At 42.2% G+C, this 12,306-nt stretch overlaps 1 protein-coding gene across 4 annotated transcripts in view; it reads right to left on the bottom strand.

Moving 5' to 3' along the window:
* The window catches only part of LOC141001237 (pleckstrin homology domain-containing family A member 5-like), an 86,512-nt gene that overhangs the window by 9,071 nt on the left and 65,135 nt on the right, over nucleotides 1-12,306 (bottom strand). For 3 of the 4 annotated variants that reach the window (XM_073472248.1, XM_073472250.1, XM_073472249.1), the window contains exons 10-17: nucleotides 11,341-11,859; nucleotides 9,273-9,753; nucleotides 8,074-8,157; nucleotides 1,972-2,034; nucleotides 1,803-1,883; nucleotides 1,126-1,275; nucleotides 897-998; nucleotides 110-262 (exon numbers count right to left, since the gene is read on the bottom strand). In XM_073472248.1, coding sequence (XP_073328349.1) covers nucleotides 110-262; nucleotides 897-998; nucleotides 1,126-1,275; nucleotides 1,803-1,883; nucleotides 1,972-2,034; nucleotides 8,074-8,157; nucleotides 9,273-9,753; nucleotides 11,341-11,859 — 1,633 coding nt within the window. Of the gene's footprint in view, nucleotides 1-109; nucleotides 263-896; nucleotides 999-1,125; nucleotides 1,276-1,802; nucleotides 1,884-1,971; nucleotides 2,035-4,862; nucleotides 4,944-5,863; nucleotides 5,918-7,256; nucleotides 7,377-8,073; nucleotides 8,158-9,272; nucleotides 9,754-11,340; nucleotides 11,860-12,306 lie in introns of all 4 variants that reach the window. The other variant, XM_073472251.1, reaches the window with a different exon arrangement.

Raw genomic sequence — 12,306 nt, 5'->3', positions numbered from 1 at the left:
AATCAATTCTGATTGAGGCAGATGCATGGTGCATTTTTATTCAGATTGGGCATTAAATCTGATTATTAGTGGAATATTAGGGTCCACATGACCGCAGGTGGTGCCTCACCTCATTTCTGTGCTTGCTGTAGTTGGTCATGGGCCCATACGAGCCATCAACAGCATTTCTCTGAGCTTTATGTTTATTGAGGGCCTCCATCACATCCTGAATCCTCCAAAGTTCTTTCTGGATGTGGACATGCTGCTGGCTGGGGGGCTCCGTCTGGGTGTGGACAGAAAACACACAAACTTGTTCACAAATCACCTAACGTGAACTGCAAATTAATACTTAATTAAAACTTGGTTTTATGGACACGGGGAAGGGCAAAATACCAAGGGAAACAGATGCGTCATTATCTCCTCCTCACTGATGACAGGTTTCTCTGTGAGTGAAGGACACTTAAAAGGAGGATGTCCAGGCTCCCTGCTGGCCCTCTGACTTGTCTACTCTAAATTAGCAATGGCTCTGACTCAGGCTGAACCAGGAATAACTGTTCTCTCTCTGTCTCTACACCTCTCCGGTGATAAAGGACAAGATAAAAGACAGACTTAATTAAGACCTGCTCAAGTCATCAATCACTCACTATGTTACTTTGATCTCTCAGTTACTTCTCTCCATGCTGCAGCTAAGGGAACTGGAGTGCTTCAGAAATCTTCTTTACCTTTTCCCCAAAGCAAAAAAAAAAAAAGTGTCTACAAAAGGTGTTCAAGGTAATCTGTCACATTTTCAGCTTTCTTTGAACCTCAGCAGTACACCTACTGGAAACAAACCTTGACTATTATACCATGCAAGAGTTAGACAGCAGAAGTGGTGAAAGAGTAAGGCAGCGCAGCTTCAGTTGCAAGAATGATTCTACCTGAGGGCTTCCAAGTGCTTCAAGTTGCTCCAGCAGGTTGTTCTTAGCCAGAGTCACATCTGTTTCCAGCTTGTCATACTCCCTCCACGACCGCTCCAGCTCCTGGTTTGGAAAAATACACTTTGTGAATGACAATGTTAACAAGCAGACAAAAACTTGCATCCTCCTCCTGAAGAAATAGAGTGTCAGAGTCCAGCATGAGTGTGCGTGAATGTGCTGCATGACTCACAGCTGTGACTCTGGAAAGCTCTCTGCAGGTGCTGAGCAGGCCGCTCTGCAGTAAGTCACTCTGCTGCATGACGCTCTGCAGGGCAGCAGGGTTATCAGAGCCCATCTCTATCTCCTGGCTGGCTGACAGCAGTGCTGTCTCCAGGGTGTGCTGATGGAACACAGAACATATCAAACACACATACAGCATGAGAGTGTAATTTGTCAACGTAACCTTTGAGATCAGGTATAACTTTAGAAAAGTCGTGATGGATTACTCAAGCCTCTCAAACTTTTATGGCCGATGACCCACTTTCTAGCTTCCATACATCTTACAATGGTATTAAAAACAGTATGGCTGCAAGTACCTCACTTATTGGTTAAACTGTCAGTGCTGTTTTACAATTAAACTGGAGAGATAATATGCACACTTCAAGATTCGGTTATTTACTTAAGTCATTGCGTCATCGCAATATTGAACAACGTTATCACACATTGCAGATGCAAAAAGCTTTTTAGTTCTCTCTTTCTCAGTTTTGTGCATATACACTTCACTCAAGCTATTCTTAGAATTTAAACAGAGCGTAAACTGTTTATTCTTTTTTGTTTGTTTTTTTTCACCACGTTGTTGTAAACATTTCAAACTGTGTTTTGTGTGAGAGATGTGATGATGATGACAGATGTGAAGTGTTTATTTACCTTCTCTCTGTAAAGCTGCTGAAGTTTCTCCTCTTGTGTCCTCACCAATTTATCCTGCTCACACAACCTGCTCAGTTTAGTCTGGAGACAAAAACAATAAAGAGTTGTGACCCATTGTGTATAGCAGAATGGAGCATCATGTTGTGCGAGAGTGCAACAGTGAACTTACATCAATGTCCACCTCTTCTGGCATACATGTATAGGCGCGTTCCCTGTAGTCTTCTGGACTCAACTGTGAAGAAAGACAGAGAATTAGACAGAAACACCGAATGTGCACATATACATCAGAATCTGGAGATCTAATGCAGTGTCACGACAGGGCTCTCTCACTGAGCCACAGGATTTGTCCTTGAGTGGAAACTCATATTTCACTGAATCAGACCATCTAAGTTAGTAAACCAACAGTGGGACAGCAGCCAGTCCAAACACAGATTCTGGTGCCTCGTGTTTCATCACCCACAATCGTTTGTCTCCATCAGCACAGCACATTGGTTTTATTGGAAATGCAAGGCGAAGGCATGTAAAACAATCTTGCTTTCTAAACTCTGGAGTCAGCACATACGCTGTGTCAACCAACTCTGTTTATCTCCAGCACCTGCTCTGCAGCTAATTGGTCCAGAAGGACTCTGTCAGTCCAGTAGCTGCGGTCAACTGTGTGTGTGTTGTGTTAAGGCTAAGTGCAATATTGCTTAAAGATATTCCCATAATAATGACATAACCACAGAGCTCCTTGGGACTTAACTCACAGCCGTAATGCTCAGAACAATTAGAAACAGTTTAGTCACTTTAGTCCAGGCTAAAATGCAGAAAAAAGTAGTTCAGTGACAGAGCGTGTTGCTGTTACTTCTACACTAGTTTGCACTAGTGCACTTTGTCTCAATACCTGTGTTTCTTATATAACAGCACCTGCATTTATGTAGTTAGAGAACCAAAAGGAGAAAAACTCATCCGTCATCCGCTTGTATTAAAATCATTCATCTACTTATTTTAAAGATTAAAAAAACACAGTGCTCAAACTGGAGGAATTATTTCAACTGCATTGGATCCCATGTTTCCAGAAAATCCATTCATCACATTATGCTTCATCGTTCACTCACTCCTCTAAATCTAAAAATACATGTGCAGTCTATAAATATAAGGACAGTGACATATTTATTTTGTTGTTTTGTGTTTGTGTTTGCACTGGACATGAAATGACACAATGACTAAATAGGTCAAAGTGCCAACTTTCAGCTTTAATTTACATCCCTATTCCTTACCTATTGATTTTCCCCCAAAAAAACAAAGGATACAATTACGGCACAAATGGCCATCTGCCATTGCCTAAACAAAAGAGGACTCTCTCCATTGCAAAAGAAAAAGAACCCTGATGATGGAGGAGACAAAGAAGGCGAGGAGGGAGAGTGATAGCAACCAAGGTAAAATAAGAGTGAATGGACAGGCAGTCACTCGATGGAGAGTGTCGATGTTGTGTCAAAGTCTGACGTGTTTTCTCTTACCATTGGGACTTGAGCCGGCTAAAGACCAGCATTCTTTCTACTAGATCAGATAGTAACAAAACCTGTTGACTTATTAATACAGGGATCAGGATTTCTAGGTTTGCGACAGCAGTGCCAACAGTAATACCACAGGGAAACACTAGGAGGGGGGAGAGCTGAAAAGTTGTCTGTTTCTGCTTTAACTTCATTGATGTTTTCAAAATCCAATGTGCTGGGCTACAGAGCCAAAACAACAAAAAATGACACACTGCCCAAATACTTTTAGACTTCACTGTATCCAAACACTCACACCCGCACTCATTCACACACAGACTTTTCTTCACACCTTTTTTCCTCAGTTGAACCACACAGTACAGTTAAAGCAGGTGGGACCTGAGCACCACATGGCATTCCACACAGAACATGCAGACTCTCCCACAGCTCAGGGAGCTTCACCGTGGTGTTGTGTGGTGTGGATTACAAGTGACATGGGGTAGAGAAGGAGGAGGAGGTAAGGGGGAGAGACAGACTTTTAGCAGCTGAACAGGTGGGAATGCAGCTGTTGCCGGGCCGATGAATGAGTGGGAGGGGTGAGGGTGGGTGGGGGCGGTCTCCGGCGGCACTTTTACACCTCGAGAGGCGGTCTCAAAAGTGGCAAAAGTGATGTCATAGCCATTGTCACGCACAAGCCGGCCCTCTTTATCCTTTCCACCAGCAGAATGATAAGAGGAGGGGGGAGTAATGCAGACAGGTAAAAAGAAAGGAGACTTTACCTCGAAGACATCTGTCTTCATCCTCATCATCAATGTGCCTCCCTCGCCATATTAGGTTCAAAGTGCACAGCTGATGCTCAAGTGTCTTAAACCACAAAATCCTTACTTGGTATTACTTTGATATTTTTCTGTACCCTGCTAAAAGTTGAACAATATAAATACCTCCGTTAATGTATTTAAATTTGGCATAAAAACAATCCCCTACAATACTTTTTTCCCAGAAAGACAAAGTATTTAGTAATACACTGGACCGAGAAGTGACACGTCTGGCAACACAGAATTAAGTCACACTAATTAGAGTCCCTCTGACAGGTCCAGGTGGCTCTGCTAATGAGAGGGAGCACATTCTGCAAAGGGCTATGAAAAATCACACACTAACCTTCACTAGTTCCAGACAAAAGGGGAGTAAATACAAAAAGCTTCACTACCTAAATGATTTGGGTGCAACCACAGCTTTAGCCTATGATGTAGGACAATTCTACAGCTAGCCTTGTTGTTTTCTAAACAACTTCTAGAGGAAACTATATCCAGCCCAGAGAGTGAGGAAGGAATTCGACTGAACAGTGAAGCATACACATCATACTACTCTTTTATAAGTCATGCTCATATTGGCATGACTTCTCAGAATAAGAGAACAGTCAAAAGCAATGGATGAGGAGGTGCTGGCGATACAAACAATACAGGGAGACCAGTCTCAAGATGCCATGAGGACTTGGACACCGGAGGAGGAGCATTGCACGACAGACCAAAAATAACAACAGCGACTGGTGGTGAGGATGAGGCGGAGCAAAGCCTTTGGCTGGCCTTACTTGCTGGTAAAGTTGAGGCCTTGGGGCAGAGTTCTCAATCAAAGTGTGAGTCATGACGATTAAAGGGTCATTTTCCTTCATCTAGTCCAGTGTGGAGAGGAGCAATATGGCAAATGTCAGTTTATAGCTTCACTTCAGAGACAACACCGACAACGTTGTTACAACCTCACTTGATCTCTCTCAAGAAGCAAACACAAATATCCAGAGTGGACAGGGATGGAGACAGCAACAGGAACCAAAAAGACACGCTTTACAAACAGGATCAGGAGGACATTGTGGAGCAAAGCTCGAGGATGCTTACTTATTAGCAGTAGAAGTTGCTGTTAAACTGTGATGTGGTTTAATTATGCCAAAATAGCAGCAGTTTTGTTGTGATCTCTGTAGTGCAGTGCAGCAGATGGTAAATGTTGAGCCTCATGACTTAGGTTTCAGTGTGAATGGCAAAATACATATTTCTCAAAGGTTACACAAATCTGAGGCTCTCTCATTGAAGTATGAAGTTATTTTCCATATATTCATTATTAGAAATATGCTATTGGGCCTCTGTGTGCTGTACATTGCAGTTTTGTAATACTCAAACTCTCAAAGCACTTTAGAGCAATAAAAAAACAGATTATGAAAGACATGATACACACCTCTCTATATGCACGGTATATGGAACACATAAAGCTGCCACACCTCCAAACTATAACTATATAACTATAAAGAATAGATATTAAGTTAGTAAAGCTGACAGTGGGTTTAAGGTATGTATTCAGACTAATGAATGAATGAACATGCCCATCTAGGGATTTGCATTGCAAATTAGCTGAGGCTATAAATGCTGCAGTATGTGACACTGGCTCATGCTATGTAGCTGTGCCTGTAAAAGCTAACATTAAATGAATAAATGATAAGTAACCTAGGCAAACAGTACTGATTAATTTAATCATAGCAAAGCATTAAATGAGTTCAGTTCATGAGGAGAGGAGACAGGGCCATGCATTCATGCATTACCCCACCTGATTGTCCAAATACATGAGGTTCCTTTGGAGGTGATGCGAGAGAATGTCGTTCTAACGTCAGCAGCAAAAAGAAGAGGATAGAAAAAAGACAACAGCAGAGTAAGACAAAAGAAAAGAAAAGTAAAGATGTCACGTTCTTTCTCTAATGTTCGCTGTGTCCTCTCTTACTCACACAAACACACATGTCAAGTACAGTATACCCAAAGAAAAAACGGACAGAAAGGAAGGCAGGACCAGTCAAGGTGAAGAAAAAGGAAAAGTAACAGAATGAGTTCATTATGGGACATGAAAGAGCTTCATAATGACCAAACGGCCATGCAGGCAAACTACAAAGAAGGCAGTAAGCTGAGGTTTAGATTAGAGCTTGACCAATACTCGATTCCAATATTAGGGAGTAAAAAATTCCATTATCTAAATATCGGTGGTCAATATACGCACTTTTTGGCAACGATCCCTTAAATGTGATTATCAAACACAGATTTGTGTGTAACGGAGGCACGAGATTTTACAGTTTAACAATAAACTTTATTGTCTAAAATGAAACTAGTGCACTGACAGAGTTAACTTATTTTGCATAATCTGTTAAAAGAAATGTTTCGTATCAGTGAATAACGGGCAAAATGTACGCAGATAAATACATATTAGAGATAGGCCAATATGAGTTGATAAAATCTGCCAATTATATAACAGCAGGGCTCTCATTCAAATCATACCTAAACTATATCCATTAAACTGGATATATGCATCTTGATGCTGAGCTACTGAATGAGAGAAGGTAAGGCAACAATATTTGGCTATAGTGGTACAAGGAGACTACAAATTAAGTTTAGAGAAGTAGCTAAAAAATAGTGCACAAATGATTATAAACCTAAATCCCTCACATCCATCCATTCTCCACCTCAGGCCTGGCTGACCTACATCAGGAACAGTCAAATCTGTAGTCGGATGTCTTAGAAGCGACTTAAAATGCAAACATTCACGTATGCCAGCGGCCTTGACCTCCTTAGCTGGCCGTTCTTTTAAGCTCACCAATGGCTTTAAGTTTCATTTCTGGCTAACATCTGTCTGGACTCTTCAGGGAAGTAAAATGACAAATTTAATGACTGGATGAGCTATAAAAAGTCAGATGCTGGTTTTAAGAAAAAAATATTATTTTTGTTTCCAGACAATTCACATGGTTTGGGAAAAGTTAGTTCCATAAATATGATGAGCGGACAACTTCGAGCGAAAGTGTAGAGTAAATGCCGACTGTAGCGCCTTTCCTCCTCATCAGCTGTGTGTGAAAAAAAAATCCCCTGGATCCTGATGCATAATGGAAGTGGGTAAAGATGGCACACACAGCAGCACACGCTAACACACACGCCTGCAGGGGCATCTCTGGGGGCCTGACCTTTGGGTTGTCGCCATCCATGTTAAGTTGCATAAGCTGTGCTACAGTGTGATCCCGGATACTGTTTAGCTCTGCCTGCTGCCGCCGCAGCTTTATCAGCAGCAGAGTCAGTTCCTCAGGCTGCAAGGGAGGGAGGAAGGGAGGGATGTACAGCCACAATGAAACAGGGACACACCGCAGGGGGAGTGGGAGAGGAAAGGAGAGAACACACCAGGACAGGAGATTTAGAGGTATCAGGCTCCCAAGAGGTGAACAGTTGTTATATCTAGGTATTGAGTTTTCATGCAGCTCAGCACTGTGAGATTATCCAAGGTGCTATCGCTGTCAGCAGCATGCAAAGTCTACACATCCACTCGAGACAGAAGAACAGTTTAGCATTTATCTCAGAATCCAGTTCACACTTTACCAGCTCCATGAGGACATAGCATGTTTGCGGCTCTGACATAAATTCCTGATCTGGCTTAGAGAGTTGTGACTGACAGGGTTTTTAAGTCTCCACTGATGTGAAGCGAGTCAAAGGAGCTCCTGAAGTGAACATATCCTAAATCCTACCACTTGGAACATGCATCTGAGTTCTGCCTAAGTCTGTCTTTTACGATTGTGTCACAATGTCTTCTTGGAGGGAAATGAAGGACAGAAAGAGGGAGAAAAGGAGGGTAGAAGGTGTTATGAAAATAGCCTTGTCGCTCAAAGGAAGTCCAATTAAACTCAAATGAATAAATGTGCGGAGCCGAAGCTTGAAATTACTGGGTGGTGTATTCCCAAAATTTCAGACAGAAGAAAGTGAGGGACAGAGACGAGATGGATGAGGCCTTACTGTTTTGCCTTGGAGAGACTGGGCATTGATAGTCTGGACCGGGATCCCTGCTGGCATCGACCTCCTATCAGGTGGGTAGGCATACTGCAGGACACAATACATTAAACACAACACAGTCATTTTATACTGTGAATTGTTTTAAATAATCATTCACAGCTGAATGCTTCACCAAAATATGAAGCAATATTTTGTGGTATTATGTGTAATTTAGCAATTTAGATATTTTAAGTACTGACATATCCGCAGATTTCTGTCTCAATAAACACAGTAAAGATGAATGGAATGTTGTTTGTGCTGCTCAAATATCGAAAATTGCATTTTTGTTATTCCAAATTATCTAAAGCATAGTACATTCTGTCAATGGAGATGGAAACAGTTGAGCAAGTTCTAACATTGATCATAGAAAGAGATGCTGCCCTTTATTTCTTTTAAATAAAAAATGTTAATGCTGGGAGCAGCGTCTGAAATTAACAACCGCCAAGCAACAAATGAGGTGGATTTTCCATTTGGCGAGTAAATCTCTAGAGGCCACACAGGCGGGTAAATGTTTGTACCAAGATAGTCATATTATAAAAAGCTATTAAAGAGTCACTACCGTGTTTTGTTGATATTGCAGCTGTGTTGGTTCTGTCTGAGTTTAACAAACACAAACACAGTTCAGCACGCATATAAACCATAGATTAATTGCTAAATTTAACCATCAAAGTTTAAAAAATGTTACTGCTGCTGTGACTTTTGAAAAGAGTTGCAATGGAAAGATAGACAAGAGAGATGAGTGCTGTGTTTTACTCTGAAGCGAAATTATTTAAAAGTCGTCACTTTCACCTCCATTGAGTGAAAGCCTCTTTTTTAAGGTTGGATTCAACATTATACCTTATTATCTCTATGAAATGTGCTGAAATGACCATATATGTGATACAAAAAAGCTATTTACTATTTTGGCTGGTAAAAAATATGCTTGGGTGATCTTTTCATCTACCAGTCATTCATCTACCAGTGAATCAACAAGGTATTTTCAGACACTGCCTGGGAGCATTACAAATAAATTTTACTCACCTCCATTAATCTCAGGGACGGGTATCTTAAAATCTGAGCAAATAGAACCAAAACTATCTACAAAACTCAATAAGGTAGGTGATATTCATTTTTTGTTATGTGGGTGAACCACCGCTTTAGTATTTAAATCTGCCTTAACTGACCTTGTTGATTTGTGGCCTGAGCCGTCTGTCAATGCTCAGGTCTCTTCTATAGACGGGCGAGGACACCTCTGAACGGGCACTGTGCATGTTGTAGGACCGCATCGGAGAGTAGCCACCGTACATTGACAGGGAGCCGTGGGAGGGCGAGGGGGGGATGGAGTGGCTTGGTGCAGCATGCTCCGACAGGTTGATCATGGTTTTGGGACTGGCCATGTTGCTGTAGAGTCCCGGCTGCCTGGTGTAGGCCTGCCTTTGCTGCCACTCAAATAACTGCCACATGGTGTCGTCGCGCATGGAGCGGCGCTTGTCGACCGGCGAGGGACCCAGGGCCTGGTCGTACAATGACGGCGATATGCTGCAGATGCTGTCTCGCTGTGCCATGCTATTCCTGGGCATACTGCAGTAGCCATCGCCATAATGCGGCATATAGGGAACCCGATGGCTTGGCATGTTTCTAGGCAGCGTCTGGTAGGACGTAACGCTGGGGAGAAAGAGAAAACAGAAATTGTTATGAGGGAGATAAAGAGATCTTATTTAGCTGCTGAACACAAACTCTCACTTAATGTTCAGTGAAAGTAAAGTAATTTAGTGGTACTATTAACTTAATTAATAATAAAACAGACGAGTAGCAGAGATACTGATTTCACACACTGTTTGGACACAGCTTTTTTTGCTGCTTTTATATCTATATTGTTTTATTAGGCTTTTATCATCAGCCCCCAAAGGAGGTACAATCTAATCCTTTTTCAACTACTTTATCATTGAAAGCAAAGATTTGTTTCATGAATAAGAGGCTCTACCTAAAAGGTTCAAAGAGGGGAAGAAGTTGTTTATAGTCAATTAGACTTTGATTTCTCTGCATTTTTATTTTGAATAACGTCAAACAAAAAACACCCAATTAAAACTCGCTCGCTAACTCACCCATCAAAGCAATGTCATGTTATGAAATCGCAAAGCAGTGAAATGTTTTTGATTTGTTATTGCAAAAAAAACATCTCTAGTCCTCTATTTGGATTCAATCCGACCCTTCATTCTAAAGATCCTCTACAGGAAAAGCCAGACCATCCAAGAGACAACAAAACTTTGAAAAGCTCCCCTCCCACAGTGGGTTCAAAGTCAGTGCAGCTGGCAGTGAGAGAGCTTCCTATTGAGCCTCCCTGACAGATTGTGGCTGGAACACTCACTGGTCTGTAAAAACCCAGTAGCATTAAAAAAAAAAGTCTTGTGACTACATGGAAACTAAACCTCATTCTGGAGGACATGCATTTAATGACAAACAGAGAAAACAGAGTGGGAGTGTACGCACTTATCACAGAGGACTAACTACAGAAATAAGCATCGGGGATTTGCTGTGGTGGTTTTATCTGTGGTCATCTATTTCATGCATTGCTTAAAACAGATGTGTGGGTCCATTTTTACAGTAAATTATTCAAAGAGTGAGTGTAGCCAAAGAAGTATGGCTGTGTCAAAGGTGAGCACAGGCCAGGCGACGAGAAAATGACAGACAGATAAACATATGGAGAGACAGACACACTGACAGACGGGCGGGCAGGCAGACAGACAGACACGGTGAGGGAGCAAGTTTAATCTCAACCAATTAAAAATGTGACTCTCACAGCAGGGTCAGTGGCAGGCTGTAACTCTGGCCAAAAGCTCTGCTCAGCTATTGTTTATCCCCAGTTCTACTCACTGGCACACTCTATAGTGTCCATATCAAAGTGTCTGAATCATGGTAAGGAGCCTGTGAATCCTCAAGCTTTAAACAGCACAGAATGAGAAAGAAATGGGTCTAAGAAGCTTTGGAAAATCTGAGTCTGCATATGTACTGTATGTGGGCACTCAGATGCTGAAGGAGAATCCCTCCAGTCTCAAGATGCAGGTCAATCACTATTTCTAGATTACACCAAGTTTAGCCAAGTTCCACTTCTTGTTGTGGAAGTAGGACAAGATTGGACTCTTGTGCAATAACCCTAAAACAACTTGTGCTGGCATATTTTCTCCTCTTGCAGCACCCATAGTTTGAGATCACATAATGGAATAATTGCATTATGACATTAATTAATCCAACCTCCTGGTGTCATCGTCCTGGTTGCGCCCTCTTTGTGTGCGGACCCACTGCTCCAGTTGCTGCATGGAGCTGGTCCTGCTCAGGCCGCGATCTGGCTCCTGGGTGGGACTTCTCCGAGGAGGGGCTCCCATCCCATCAGCTGGACTCTGCTCACCAGATCCATTGACCTGGGGCCCGCGGTGTGAGCCATCCATTTCTGTCGGAGTCTGCGGCGAGGCAATGTTAGCCTTGACAGCTGCTGCCTGAGCTGGCTGCAGTTTAATACTGTTGATCTTGGTGAGCGGACGCTCGCGCTCCATCCCGTCCTTCTGGAAGCCATAGCGCTCAGCGTCTCGCTGCTTCCTTTCTTCTTCTGCTGCAGCGGAGGGGACTGCTGCAGCGCGCTCACGGTCCACCTCACGGTCCACCTCACGGTTGCGTTCATTGTTCTGGATTTCAGGCTGTGTGAGGGGCGGCCTGTGGTTAGCCACATGGTTGATCTCTTGCGGTCCACACTGCTCCACTTTTAGCCTGTCCAACCTGATTAAGATAAGGAGGCGTTAGAATGATAACAAGAGGCAATCAAGACACATAAGATCACCTGGCAGACATGGAAAGATTTAAATTGGCAGCTGGGATACACATCTGTGACATAGACCAGTAAAGGGTGTTGGAGTAATTGTTTAAAGTATGTAGGGCTGTAACAAACATTTTCTCATTGTTGATTATGATGATTCTGTCGATTATTTTCTTGATTAATAGATTCATTTTTTGGTGTACAAAATGTGAAAAGATTGTGGAAAATCACAGTTTCCCAAAGCCCTAGATGACATTCTCAGTTTACTGTCATAAAGGAGAAACCAGAAAATACTCACTTAAAGAAGCTAGAATTAGAGAAGTTGAAATTGTTTTTTTAAGGATTACTTAAACTGAATAATGGATTATCAAATAGTTGGTGATTAATTTAATACTTGATAACTTATTGAT

This window comes from Pagrus major, chromosome 8 (genome assembly GCF_040436345.1).
Source record: "Pagrus major chromosome 8, Pma_NU_1.0".
Taxonomy (NCBI): domain Eukaryota; kingdom Metazoa; phylum Chordata; class Actinopteri; order Spariformes; family Sparidae; genus Pagrus; species Pagrus major.
The sequence above is the reverse complement of the archived record's forward strand: the minus strand, read 5'-3'. Positions and strand labels throughout refer to the sequence as shown.